This window comes from Planococcus citri, chromosome 1, assembly GCF_950023065.1.
Source record: "Planococcus citri chromosome 1, ihPlaCitr1.1, whole genome shotgun sequence".
Taxonomy (NCBI): domain Eukaryota; kingdom Metazoa; phylum Arthropoda; class Insecta; order Hemiptera; family Pseudococcidae; genus Planococcus; species Planococcus citri.
Window position 1 is genome coordinate 39,833,138 of NC_088677.1, and position 13,282 is coordinate 39,846,419.

A 13,282-nucleotide genomic window follows, 5' to 3' on the forward strand; every position below is an offset into this window, starting at 1 on the left:
AAATTTCAAAGAAAATAATATTTCCCCCTCCCCCCCCAAAAAGTCATCAATTTTCATCGTTAGTTTCTACTTATGAAAAAAGTTCTCTGGGATTGAAAATGAAAAATTTACCAACAGATCTATTCTGCTAAACCACCGTATTCAAGTTAACTTAGCACGAAATGATAGGTACATGGATCTTCGATAGGAACGCAAAATATAGACATTGTACGGGCACGAGACCAGAGTAAAACGTACCATAACAGATTATCTTTTGATGGGTAAAACAATGGCTATAGCCTTTCAACAAAGAATACCTATACCCGTAGCACCATCAAATACGTATGTAGCTAATCTGGAAACCGACTCCACTCAATTATTAAAGAATAAGACAGACCAAGGGAAAAATCGCAGAACAGCTGCAATCTGCAATAACCGACTTAATAATTGCGAAAACAATCTTATTAGTGGAATAAAATCAGAGAAACTCAGTGACTATAAAATCTCTAAGCGAAAAAATTAAATAATAAAAATGGGAGTGTACTGTAATCTGTATCAGGTCGTGAAAGATAATAATTACACGCGTTTCGAGGTGCATAGTTGGAAAAAAGACTGCAGGGTATACGGATATAAAAAGGGCAATGCCTCATATTGAAGTCTTGTAATAGTGCCGGTAGTCGAGGTGCGGCTACAATTGTGGCCCGAAGGTTCTAACACCATTGAAAAATGAAATTCGGAGCGCTGTTCATTTGAGCGTCTAAAAATAGGCCGTTGAAAAAAGCAATGTGTTAAGAGACCAGTAAATTATTTTAAAACAATAACATCAGGAGCTGCATACAAAAACCTTTATAGATTCTTTTCTTATATGCTCGAAAACAGTGATCAATAACCGCAAAACCTATCATTAACTCAGCTTGCAGTTCTTTTAGATCTATAAGCCCACATAAAACATAATTAAAAATCTTGTTTTCAATTTGCTACTCGACTGGAAGTTCCAAAGCCGTGGAAAGTAATTAAAATGAAAACCAATTCGATCAATAAGTATACCTATATTGTACGAGCGTACATCATAGCTATAGGTTGGGTTGGCATTAGGCAGCAGGCACAAGGTTCATGGAATTAAATCCAGTTCAATTACTTCATGTGATACCATTACTGTAAATATGTACCTACGTACCTTACCTACGTACCTATTACTAACCAAGGGGTAAGAAAAGCTCTTCGAAAATAAAGAACTATAATCGTATCAGGCACCTGCATGAAAATTTTTAAAAATTGAAACGTTCGTTCGTCTTTATATTTTGATAGATTTCACCATCTTTAATGGTGTTATTGTAACCAGTAGTAGTAGGTAGGTACTATAAGGTACATAATTAACCCAAGCCCATCTCACAAATAACCTGCTGTTTTTCCTGCTTAAAACACTTTTATAACGCGAGTGTCGAAATATGCAGCTCCGCAGGAATGAAGAATGCCAAGTGTGTCATTTATTTGCTACAGCAGCTATGATGCTGTGTTTTACAGAATAGCCCACCAACCGAATCAGCTACAGCTAATCAGTAAAAATTCAGTTATTAGCACCGAACTGGTTTAAACTGTAAACTGCAAATGTTGGCAGTAGGTTCAGATACTCGTATGTACATAGGTAAACGTACTGCGCACACGTCAAAAGATGTAACCCTGCAGCTATCTGTTTTGATAAGTAGAAGTGTTGACCTTTCGAAAATTTTGTCAGCTACTTAATGATCTTCTCCTTCTGCCCCACAAAAAATTAATTGTTTATGTACTTGTTTAAATACAAGAAATCAATTACGATACCTATCTTCAATTTAATTCCTCGTATAACAAAGAAGTAGGTACTTATGTGAAAAAAAAGCTCATGGTAACGAAAAATCACTATTTCAAATTTTCAACCTGTGGAATACGAGTGCATTTTTTCAGTTTTATTTTAATTCATTTTATAATCATAATTTTTGGTAAAATACCAGAAATTGTTTCGATTTTTTGGCATTTAAACGAGAATTCATTCAACATTATCGAAAGTTTTTCCCCCCTGAACAGTACTTATTTATTTATGAATTTTTTTTCTGCGTTTTGGTACCACATGGTTGGTTCTTGGTTTGAAACTTGAAGTAATAAAAATCATCCAACTCCGAGCAAAATTTTTTTCAAAGAGCGCTGTTAAATTAAATTATTTTCTTATACTCGAGATGAAAATCAATTGTTGAAATTTAAAAAGCATACAATTTGAAAAGATAATTTTCGATGTATTAAAGATTCTTCAATATAATTTTAAAGTTTTATTTTTTTTATACATTTTTTTAATCGCAGCAAACAAGATATAATGTAAGTAGTAAGTACCTACACTATTGAAAAGCATAGCCGATTATATTTTTTTTAATCTTTATTTTTTATACGTCAGATTTTTTTGTTTGTTTTTTTTGATAAAAATTCTAGGTGGGTCATTCCATGCCAAATCGGCGGATTTTTGCACGAGGGGTCTTCGATTTTTTTCAAAATCAGATCATTTGTAGAGGTCATCAAACGATGACGAATGACGCAAACCGGACATTTTTTCGATTTTTTTTGACGGAGCTGTGGCGCTTCAAAGTTCTCCAAAATGGCCGAAAATGGAAAATTTCAGTTGCAAATTGCTCCGGTTGTACGTGGTATAGAATTTTGAACTTTTTTTCAAATTGTAGTACTTTGAGAGGGTAATCGACGAGTGATGCCAAAATCAGTGTTGCCACTTTCAAAAACCTAAAAAAATCGATTTTAAAACTTATAATTTAAATATAACCACGATCTCGGCGAGTAAAAATTCTGAAAAAATTCTCAGTTTTAGTCCCTTTTATGTAGAATAACATATCAAAAAATTAGACTGGCATCTTTTTTCATTTTCGATAAAAAAAAATTACAAGTTTTACAATTGCTGCAAAAGTACCATCCGAAACCTAAAAAATGAAAATTTTTGCATTTTTGAAATATTTTACCAATGTGTAGACGATAATGTGAAAAAATCCCCCTCCCCCCAATTTGTCGACAAATTGACGAAAAATGCATTAATTTCACTCTTGAAATAAAAATTTATAGCACGAAAAATGTCAATTCGTTGACAAATGGGGGGAGGGGGATTTTTTTCACATTATCGTCTACACATTGGTAAAATATTTCAAAAATGCAAAAATTTTCATTTTTTAGGTTTCGGATGGTACTTTTGCAGCAATTGTAAAACTTGTAATTTTTTTTTATCGAAAATGAAAAAAGATGCCAGTCTAATTTTTTGATATGTTATTCTACATAAAAGGGACTAAAACTGAGAATTTTTTCAGAATTTTTACTCGCCGAGATCGTGGTTATATTTAAATTATAAGTTTTAAAATCGATTTTTTTAGGTTTTTGAAAGTGGCAACACTGATTTTGGCATCACTCGTCGATTACCCTCTCAAAGTACTACAATTTGAAAAAAAGTTCAAAATTCTATACCACGTACAACCGGAGCAATTTGCAACTGAAATTTTCCATTTTCGGCCATTTTGGAGAACTTTGAAGCGCCACAGCTCCGTCAAAAAAAATCGAAAAAATGTCCGGTTTGCGTCATTCGTCATCGTTTGATGACCTCTACAAATGATCTGATTTTGAAAAAAATCGAAGACCCCTCGTGCAAAAATCCGCCGATTTGGCATTGAATGACCCAGGTGTATTTTTCTAAAAATGTACCCTACAGCTATAAATCTACAAATCTCTAAAATGTCAAATGTGTTAGAGTTTTAGGTACTTGTTGAAATTTTCGCGACCTTTCAAATTCTAAAATATGTTGCTAGGTATACCTATGCACTTTGTCCCAACCACTAGCGAATGTACGATTTCAGAAATAATTCTTATCATTACGAATGCCTAAGTTTGATCATTAAAATTCGTATTGTAGTCTAAACTAATAAAGCCTTACCTATAGGTATGAATGCAAAACAATTACTGCAGGCATTTATTTTAGTTATTGTTTTATCTTTTATCGATTGAGCTTGTATTTTATGACGTATTCAAACTGGAACGCAATTGAAAATATATATACTTATGCAGCAGATTATTATCAGTATCTAGATCAATCTCACTGTATTACCGAGAGCTGATCTTGACGGATTTTGTAATGGACATTGGACAACTTGTTTGAAAAATTTGCTGATCAGTGCTCGATAAAATTATAAACGCGTTCTCTTATCTCGATTCGTCATTATAAAACATTGACATCGATGAAACTATTAAATAGGTATGCGTGTACATTTTTTCTTGGAAAATAAAGTGCTACTTTAAACAAACGAATTGTTTGGGTTTGTTATAGAGATTCAATTAGAGTTGGTAGGTAGGTACCTATTTAATAGTTTATTCTTGAATCTTGTGTTCATTATGTTTTTTTTTGGGTATTGTTTAATCCAAGAAAGTTTTGATTAGAACGCGTTTACACCTTAGAAAATGATTTATCGGTCACATGCAGCATTCTGGTCTTGATTTATGCTGTATTTGTCTTCTGAGATTAGGTATTTTTAATGGGTTTAAAGCGATATAGAAGTCACCCGATGAACTGCTGGAGATCGCCAGAGGATCACGCCTTGATACCTATGTACGGCCGTTTACCGGGATAGTTTGATAAATTAAACGTAGTATTACCGATGTGTATTTGTTGTTTGAATATTCGGCACCGTGAACGGTCAAACGGACGTCGCATCATTTTTTAAAGACTTATCAAATTGATTATACCCAGAACAGTAGGGAGTCTAGATGAAAAATTTTGTATCGAAGTTTTAAAAAGAAATTCTCTCTTTTGATTGGTTGGCTAAATATGGTTTTTGCTACGTCATATTTTCATAGATGGGTAGGTAATAGCCAATAGGTATACAAGTTCAAGTGGTGAAGGGACTGAAGCTTGACGTCTTGAGACTTTGAGAAAGATATTCAGGATCAGGAGTGAGTTTTGGCTTGGAGCTTAATATAGGAATATGATGGATTTAAAATATGAAAAATCGTCAATTTATTGAGCAATGTTTGTACAATATCGATGAAACAATCGCATCACCGTTCAACTTTCTTTAAGTACATACATACATACATACATATAAACCCTATATTGAGATCTGTTCTGGAGTCGTTCCAGCTTCGATGATGATTTTGAAAGGATCTTTAACTCAAGAGCGAGTAAACCTCATTTTTCTTCAAGTAGATAGGCCTCATCTCGATGATTTTGAAGAAAATATATAAATGTAGATCGGGCTACTTTTGAGCATTAAAATAAGTACCTATATTTCCTATTGAAATTGATAAGTAAGTGTGGTACCTACGTATTAGGAACGTAATGATTAATCCGATTTAACCAACACATTGCAGCAGCAAGTTTTCCATCTTCCTTTTTGAACTGAAAGCATTCAGCTTATTTATACATACAAGGAAGTAATAGAATCGTCATAGATTTTATCAACAACAACACACAACCGACAAATTAATATTACCTTGGTACACGATAGGGCCTACCTACACCAAGCGTACTTCTATACCCGTATCGGCGTATACCTATATTTTTCTTTTCAAAAATGCAGTTATAATGAAATAAGCCGCTACTAAAAAATCGCTCTCTATGTTTGCTTATACATTACACAGTGGTAGATGTATGTATAGAATGCATTGTTGATTGACCGCTGTATGCTTGTATTATACTTGAATGGGTGAATCTAGCAAGATCAAGGTGGTGGTCTAATTTGTTTTTCACGCTGCTCGATATGGTCGTTTCGTTGTTTACGTTTTGTGAAGTCATTATTCAAAGGTTATATCTTCTATCCTCTTATAGAAAGAAGATTCAATCCTATTATTTTGGCCGCATTATCGTCGCTTTGATAGATTGTAATAACGATGCACGAAATTCGATTATCTTGGTTTTAATATTGACTACAGGCTCAGTCATGTTGCGCGTGCGCTACACACTGGTCATTGTATTTGTAACTTTTAAGACTAGAATTTAATTATTTTTTGGGGAAGTATGTGCTACTATACTCGTCTCCTAATCTCCTTCCTTTTTTTTTTTTTTTAAAGGAAATTGTCGTTGTATCTAGTTTTATGCATTTTCCTCCATTCTTCCAATTAATAAAACTTATAAGCTGAGCCGGCTGAGGTGTTATTGGCTTGGTGTGTACAGGCTTAGAGATATGGTGTCTTAATATTTGAACTTATTGTCATTCCATCGGAAAAATGGAATTTACATAGCTATTAGTATTTATGAGAGAATATCAAGATAGTTACTGATTGGGATGAAACTTTGTGCAGTTGTACAGAAAGGGATGATTTTCCCTCTTACAATTAATTGTAGGTATTTGAGTTTTTTGAAATAGGACCTTGTAACAAAGTTGTAAGAATGGTAGTTGAAAAATTGTCATAAAATGAGTTATTTTTTCGATACGAACTTACAGTGTTCTAATATTTGTTTTAGGTTTGGGTATTTATTTTTTCCTGGAGAATCAAACTTTGAAAAATTGTCAAGTATAGAAATTTCGAATAGTAATAATAATGAAACTGTTATTTTGCGGAGATTAAGTTGGTCTAGGTATATCTACCCATAAGACGTGGTGCAAGAGTAAGTGGTTTCAACTTCGCCCCCTTGTAAAGATTTTGCCAGGAAAACTCTCATTTCCTCATATCTTGAATGTATGTATTTATTAAAATCAGCAATCCATCTTTATCCACAGTGACGGATCGTGTAAAAAAATTCTATCTCAGTAGAAATTGTCCAGTTTCCATAGCTCAGTGACGTCGCGAATCCGATCTCTAAGGAGGGTGAGCAAATGATATGGACAACTGAAATTTCAAATGTTGATGACTAAAATATCAGATTTCGTCGACTTGAATATTCCTGTCTAAAATTTATTAGGCATTAGCAAGAAATTGCCATTGAAAAATAACTGATTTTCATATTTTCATAAAAAAGCAAGTGAATGCACATAAACTTTGAATTTAGTCTCAAACTTGACAATAAATCATAAATTTGATACGAATCGTCTCAATTTTTTTCAGAAAATGTTAATATACTTGATTAATCAGGTACTATAAAAACTCATTCTCTTTGAAAATTAGGTGCATTTTTGAAAAATTTCAATTAATTTTCAACATTGAAAACAATAGTTTTATTGAGATATTTAAAAAAATGTTTTAAAGCCTAAAATCTTGAATACGTATTTCAAAAAGCCGGGGAAGTGTTATGTGCCCGAGCGAAGCGAGGGCGAACATTTTTCAAAAAATAAAAAAAAATTGTCGACATTTTTCATGTTTCACTTTTTTTTACCCCTCCCCCCCCCATAGCGATATCAGTCACAGATACTTACTTATCTGTTCTGATGAAAATTCCATCAAAATTTGCGACCAAGATCATAGTTTTGTGAATTGATACCTTTTTTTTTTATCTACATATATTGAGGGTTGTTTACCGAAGAACTCCGATGAGCGAGTGTTTAATATTTTACGAATATTTTACCCGAAACGAAATTAAATTTTCATTAGAATCAATCTGCGGGTAAATAATTTCAAATTAGTTGCTGTCAGTAGGTATTCGCTTAATTAAAATCGATGAAATAGAGTCTTTCGTCTGATCCACGGGCGGGAGTGTTGCATGATAGCATGATTTGTTGGTTTACTTAACCAATTCAGTATTATTGCCTATGTAGATTATTAAAACATATTTATAAGGCGACAGTAGGTAAAGGTATAAATAATCGATGTATTCTTAACGGAGGTGTACTACTAGTCTCATTAATTGATCGCAGCATTGAAATACCTATTATAATGAGAAACATGAAATTCTCATTTATACCTAAACCTACCGATGAAATCCGGATTCATTTTTTTCTTACCAATTCTCGAGTATAGGGAGTTGGATGGATACCATCAGCATCAGCGAGTGAACTTTTCGATCGAACTGATTTTATCTGATTAGTGGCTAGTGCGACGATGTTACGAAACACGGTGGTAATTTGATCTGAAATAAGTTGTTGCCTGGCTTTTTTTTCTTCTTTTACTAATGAATAGACATTTGATTTGTGAACTGGCCAATATTCGTACAACAGGTAGGTATAGGTAGGGGGTTTACCTATGTTTGTGATGAGTACACGTCGTCGGTCATTTTCGAAGTTGACCTGAACGTGACCAATGAAGTCGAGTATTTTTTGCTGGCTTCCTTTTTAACGAACAATGTTTTGTTGAAGCCGCTCGTACGTGTCCGTATATAAACAAATGTCAACATGAACACGTGCTGCTATTCTACATTTTTCCTTTACTTCGTGGTATAGGAGAATTTTTAAAAATATTTTTCAAACCATGTTTATTTTTTAATTTTGATGAAGCATGCATTTCAAACATTTATTAGGAGGTATACATCTATACAACTCGAAGAGAAAAAAACCGTCATACAACTTGACAAAACAGCGCGATGTGATGAAATCATCCAACGTTTTATCGATATTTTTTTTTTACTTTGTACGTAGGTACTTAGTACTTACCTAGCTAATATTCGCTTCGTTTCTTTGAATTCTTGAATTTCATTAACTTATTGTTTATTTTTAGTCTGACGAACTTCATCGGTTCTATGAATTTTTTGTCGGCGAAATGTATGAGAATGGGAATTTGTTTCCAATTTTGGAAACGACAGGTTGTCTCGAAATTTGAATGGTATAGTTTTCAACTAGGTACCTATCTCTTTTTTTTTCATTTTGAGTATTTCGAATGAAAAACTCGTACGACATTCTGTCGACGAAAGAAAACTACTTAAATACGATCAAATTGAAAAAAAATACACTCTCAATTTTACGAAAAATTCGTACATACTTTTACGTAGACATGCGTACGCTGTGTAGAATGTTAACAAAGCCTTTTACAAGACGTTTTACTCGTGCGTGTGGTATGTCAAAGATAGTTATTCAGTTCATTTTATTTTATTTGGTAATTGAAAAAACTTGCATTACGTTCTGAGGAAAAAGCTGAAGACTATAGACCTTCAGTGAGATTTTCTTTTTTGAAGGTGTCTAGTCCACAGTCTGACGTCTTTCCATGCATCATTCAATGACAATGTGCAAATTTTTATAATTAAAAAATCTATTTCCATTTTTTCTTCAATTTCTTTGCTTTATTTCTCTACTGCTTCTCTCTCCTCTCCCAAAAATTCCAGTGGATTCGCAATATTTTATATTACGAGTAAGTATGTTGAAATTTTCTCAAATTCAAGTTGATGTTTAGTTCGCCTGCCCGCCTGGCCTTCGGATTGTACGAAGTTGGGTGGATTTTTGATCATTCAGTTTATTCGAAAAAGGGCTGGGCGGAGAAAAGACAGGCACAGTGAATTATTGAAAATTTATATACCTTAGCTTGATTAAAAACCGTTTTTATATAGCAGTAGGCAAATTGGAATTTTTTGTACGATTTTATTCGAGCATAGGTAGATAGGCGAGGTAAGTATTTTGAAAATGGATTTTAATAAAAATTAATTTCTTCTATACTTATATAAAAATAGATATAGCCTCAATACGTAATATAGGTAGCAGCCATCTTCTAAACCAAATTTTCTTCTTTTACTAAATGGTAACTCGAACATGCTGCAGTGATTGTAACATAATATTATTTATGGTAATTAATATGATATTATGTAATTTATAAATTGGGGAAAAAGTTAGCTAGGGCATAGCCGACGAATCACTATAAGGCGAGTTTCTACCCGGGGAACATTTTACCGTACCTATACACTTTATCGTATTTAAATGCAAATCACTGGAAAAAGCAATTAAGTATAACTTATATTGCATTAATTTCACGAAGACGGACAGTAGCTGTTGGAGTTGTTTGTTATTGTTGAACAAGTCAAATGGAAGAAAAAAATGTTGTAGGAAATTTATAACTAGTTTGGATGCGAGGTTAAGTTTCCAAAGTATGAATAGTTTCTCCTGCGGTGCCTGTAGGTTAATTTTCAAGCATTAATAAGTTCTGACTAATGAACAGATTAATATAATAATATTCGACAAGCTCGAGCCGCAACGACGCTTCTAACTGTTAGATTAGAATTTTTTATTCATTATTTTTTTTCATGTTCATCAGAACACGGTACGTTATGCATTGAGAAGTAGGTAGGTACTGTATATGTACCTAGTACCTACTACCTACGTAGACTTGGTTTAAAATTAATTTTTATCTGCCTGATGTCGATGTCGGAGCCGGCGCATTCTACGTAGTACGTATATAATCGCTTTTAAATGGTATGAAAATTTCACCGAAGGTATCATTACATATCCCTATACCTATATCTACATATTCAAGTTCTATGACTAGATCAGGTTGAAAGTATTATTTACCTATTCTTCGTACTTACCTATCTGATAAAAAATTGCGACGCAGGTGTGAATACGAGTGCATTAGAATAGATTTTAAGATGAAATGTACCTACAAGTCAACAACCCTGTTTCAATTTGTCATCGTTTGTGGTCGGAATATAATTTTCTATAACAACACAAAATATTGTAACTGAGCTAATATACAAATCACGACTTCCTCGAATAAATTCATTTTCACTCGTGCTACAATGTGTACTGTACTGTGTAGGTTTACGTACACATCTAACATCTACATACATCCGCTATAAAATGTTAGGTATGTTTAATTATTCACAATTTGGGTACTTACACGTATTAAATTGGTCATATTTTAATTTAACCATAATGTATTACCTGCGAAACGTTTGAGAACCTGGAACCTTTACCGAAATATTATACCGTTTAACACCTTGCATTTCATGGCTGGTAGGGTATGGTGTATACTAGTATCGCCTGGGCAGTCACTGAAACGTGTCTATTTGAGCAAATATCAAAGGAATGGGCTACGCTATAGGTGTAAAGTAAGCACAATAATATATTCCAGACAGCAGATGTGATGCACAGAGGTAGGTATTAGGCACCTAGCCTATAGATAGGTACAATGAAGCCGATGTGGTTAGTATGTGGACGGACGCATATTTAATCAAAGTTCGAAAAACAGGTGTTAGATGACCTGTCGGTGGTTTTTTTTTACTCTTTATAATATCATAAATAGATAATTCACGGCATCGTCCCAAAATCTTCGTACTATATTTTCTTCCTATAAAAAATATTGTTTTACCAAAAAATGTTGAAGTGTTGTCCTTAATTTTCGCTCATAAACTGAAAAATGAAAATTATAACCCGAACTATTTTCATTCGGGCGCCTTGAAGTCCTCTTCTATGGTACGCAATTATTTTTTCATTCACGTGTTATTGATATGTCATCCGCAGGAGGTGTATGGGATTAAAGAAATTATATTAATCACTCGACGCGTACGAATATCTCGACCGGTGTGGAAATTAAATCGTCTTATTTTTGAAATGAAGTGTGGATGCGTTTTCAAAGTCTTGTAATGGATTAATGTTTGTGTTTGTGATGGGTTCAGTTCAACCTGTAATAATACCATTCTTAAATGACTTGCAGTTCTAAAAAAATATGAATGATGTCCGAGTACTCTAAAACAATTCTTTTCATTATTCGAGCTTGTGGAAAGCGTGAGTTTATTAAGTGTTGTTTAAAGACGATGTTGATAGATGGTCATGATCGTCGGGTTGTTTGTAAATGTTGGGCACCAAGCATTTTTGAAAATTTTTGATTATAGCCTATTATCTAGATCATTTTGTTATGTAATGCGTTTTGCCTATTTTTATTTTACTGATTTATGAAAATGTTCTGTTTTTCAGATGGTTTTGCCACTTCGATGACGACAATTACGTAAACGTTCCAAGACTGTTAGAAATGTTATCGAATTATAATCCAAAAAAAGACTGGTATTTAGGAAAACCCAGTATTAGGACGCCTTTAGAAATTCTAGATAAAGCGTATCCGAGCTTAAATAAAATAAAGGTAAGTACTTACGCGATCGTTAAATTAATTATCCACCTACAAACTTACGGTACCTACCTAAGTAATCTACGAGTATAAGCCGCGAAAGTCGTGAATATTTGTTGAAATAAGTCGATGCAATAATGATTAGTGTAGACACTAGACAGAGTATCAAGATTGAATTTTTCCTGCTTCTTTTTCTCATTTTTTTTAATACGAGAAGAACCAAGTGATGAGCCAACGTTGTCTCATCTGTCTGAATTCTGAAAAATTGCGACTGATCCTGATTCTCCGTGAAATAGTTTTTTATTCAGTTTCAATTCTTATTCTTACAGTATTTTTCTTCGAGTTTTCAATTTTTTTCAAATTTTTTGGGCGAAATGCGTTTTTGGTTTGGAAGTAAAAAAATCGATTTTGCAGCAGATTTCATGAAATATCATCCTCAATTTATTACTTGAAATATTTTCTGAACACTTTATCACTTTTAATTTTTTAAACTCTGTATTCGGTAGATAAAGGAATACCAATGCCTTTTTATCTTTAAAGATGAATTTCAGCATGGCCTGTCAAGTAAAAAGTAAACGTGCAAGTTTTTTTTAATTTGATTTTTCAATTAAAAGCCTGATCTTTTTTATATTTTTCTACAGCAAAGCATTTTTTTTGTTGTTTCAAAGAGTGATTTGTCATCGCCAAAGTTCTGTGATTAGAGAAATTTTTATGCTTCTTAAAATTTACCTCATCTTTCGTATTCTGGTTGCAGGCATCGTAGCGGGTCACTTTTATAGTGACTTTGTCACTTTTTTCACGAAAAGTCACTTTTGGTTACTTTTTTCATCAAAAAGTCACTATTGGTCACTTTTCTTCCAAAAAAGTCACTTTTTTGAATTTTTTTTTCGTTTTTAAACTAAAAAAATCGTTTTTCATCCAAATTATCTTTTTTAAATTCATTTTCAAAGGATTTTATGCGAATTTTCTTTATTGAACAATTTCAGAATTTTAAAAACACAAATTTTTACTTTTCGAAACATCAATTTTCGAATGCTTTTGCCCTCGCTTCGCTCGGGCTTGTTTTCTTTTCTATTTCAAAATAAATATGGAAATTTATTTTTTTTTAAATCAAGTTCTAAAGCCAAAAAATTAACTTCTCACAAAAAACATCGTTTTCATGACTCTCAATATACAAATTTTCAAGAGCTTTCGCCCTCGATTAGGCCTGTCTTTTTTCATTTTCAAAATCAATTTCTTTCAAAAAAACATCATTCAAATTCTAAAATTTTAAAAATAAAAAAATAAACTACTCGTTTTCACATTTAAAAAAAAAACAAAAAAGAAACGGATTTGCGGTGGGGCCAGGCGGGAGAATAAAGCAATAGTTTTAGGTGAGATA

General features: G+C 33.0%; 1 protein-coding gene across 1 annotated transcript in view; it reads left to right on the forward strand.

Moving 5' to 3' along the window:
- The window catches only part of fng (Fringe glycosyltransferase), a 38,476-nt gene that overhangs the window by 16,775 nt on the left and 8,419 nt on the right, over positions 1-13,282 (forward strand). The window contains exon 6 of the mRNA XM_065344748.1: positions 11,754-11,916. Within this exon, the coding sequence (XP_065200820.1) occupies positions 11,754-11,916 (163 nt within the window). The remainder of the gene's footprint in view (positions 1-11,753; positions 11,917-13,282) is intronic.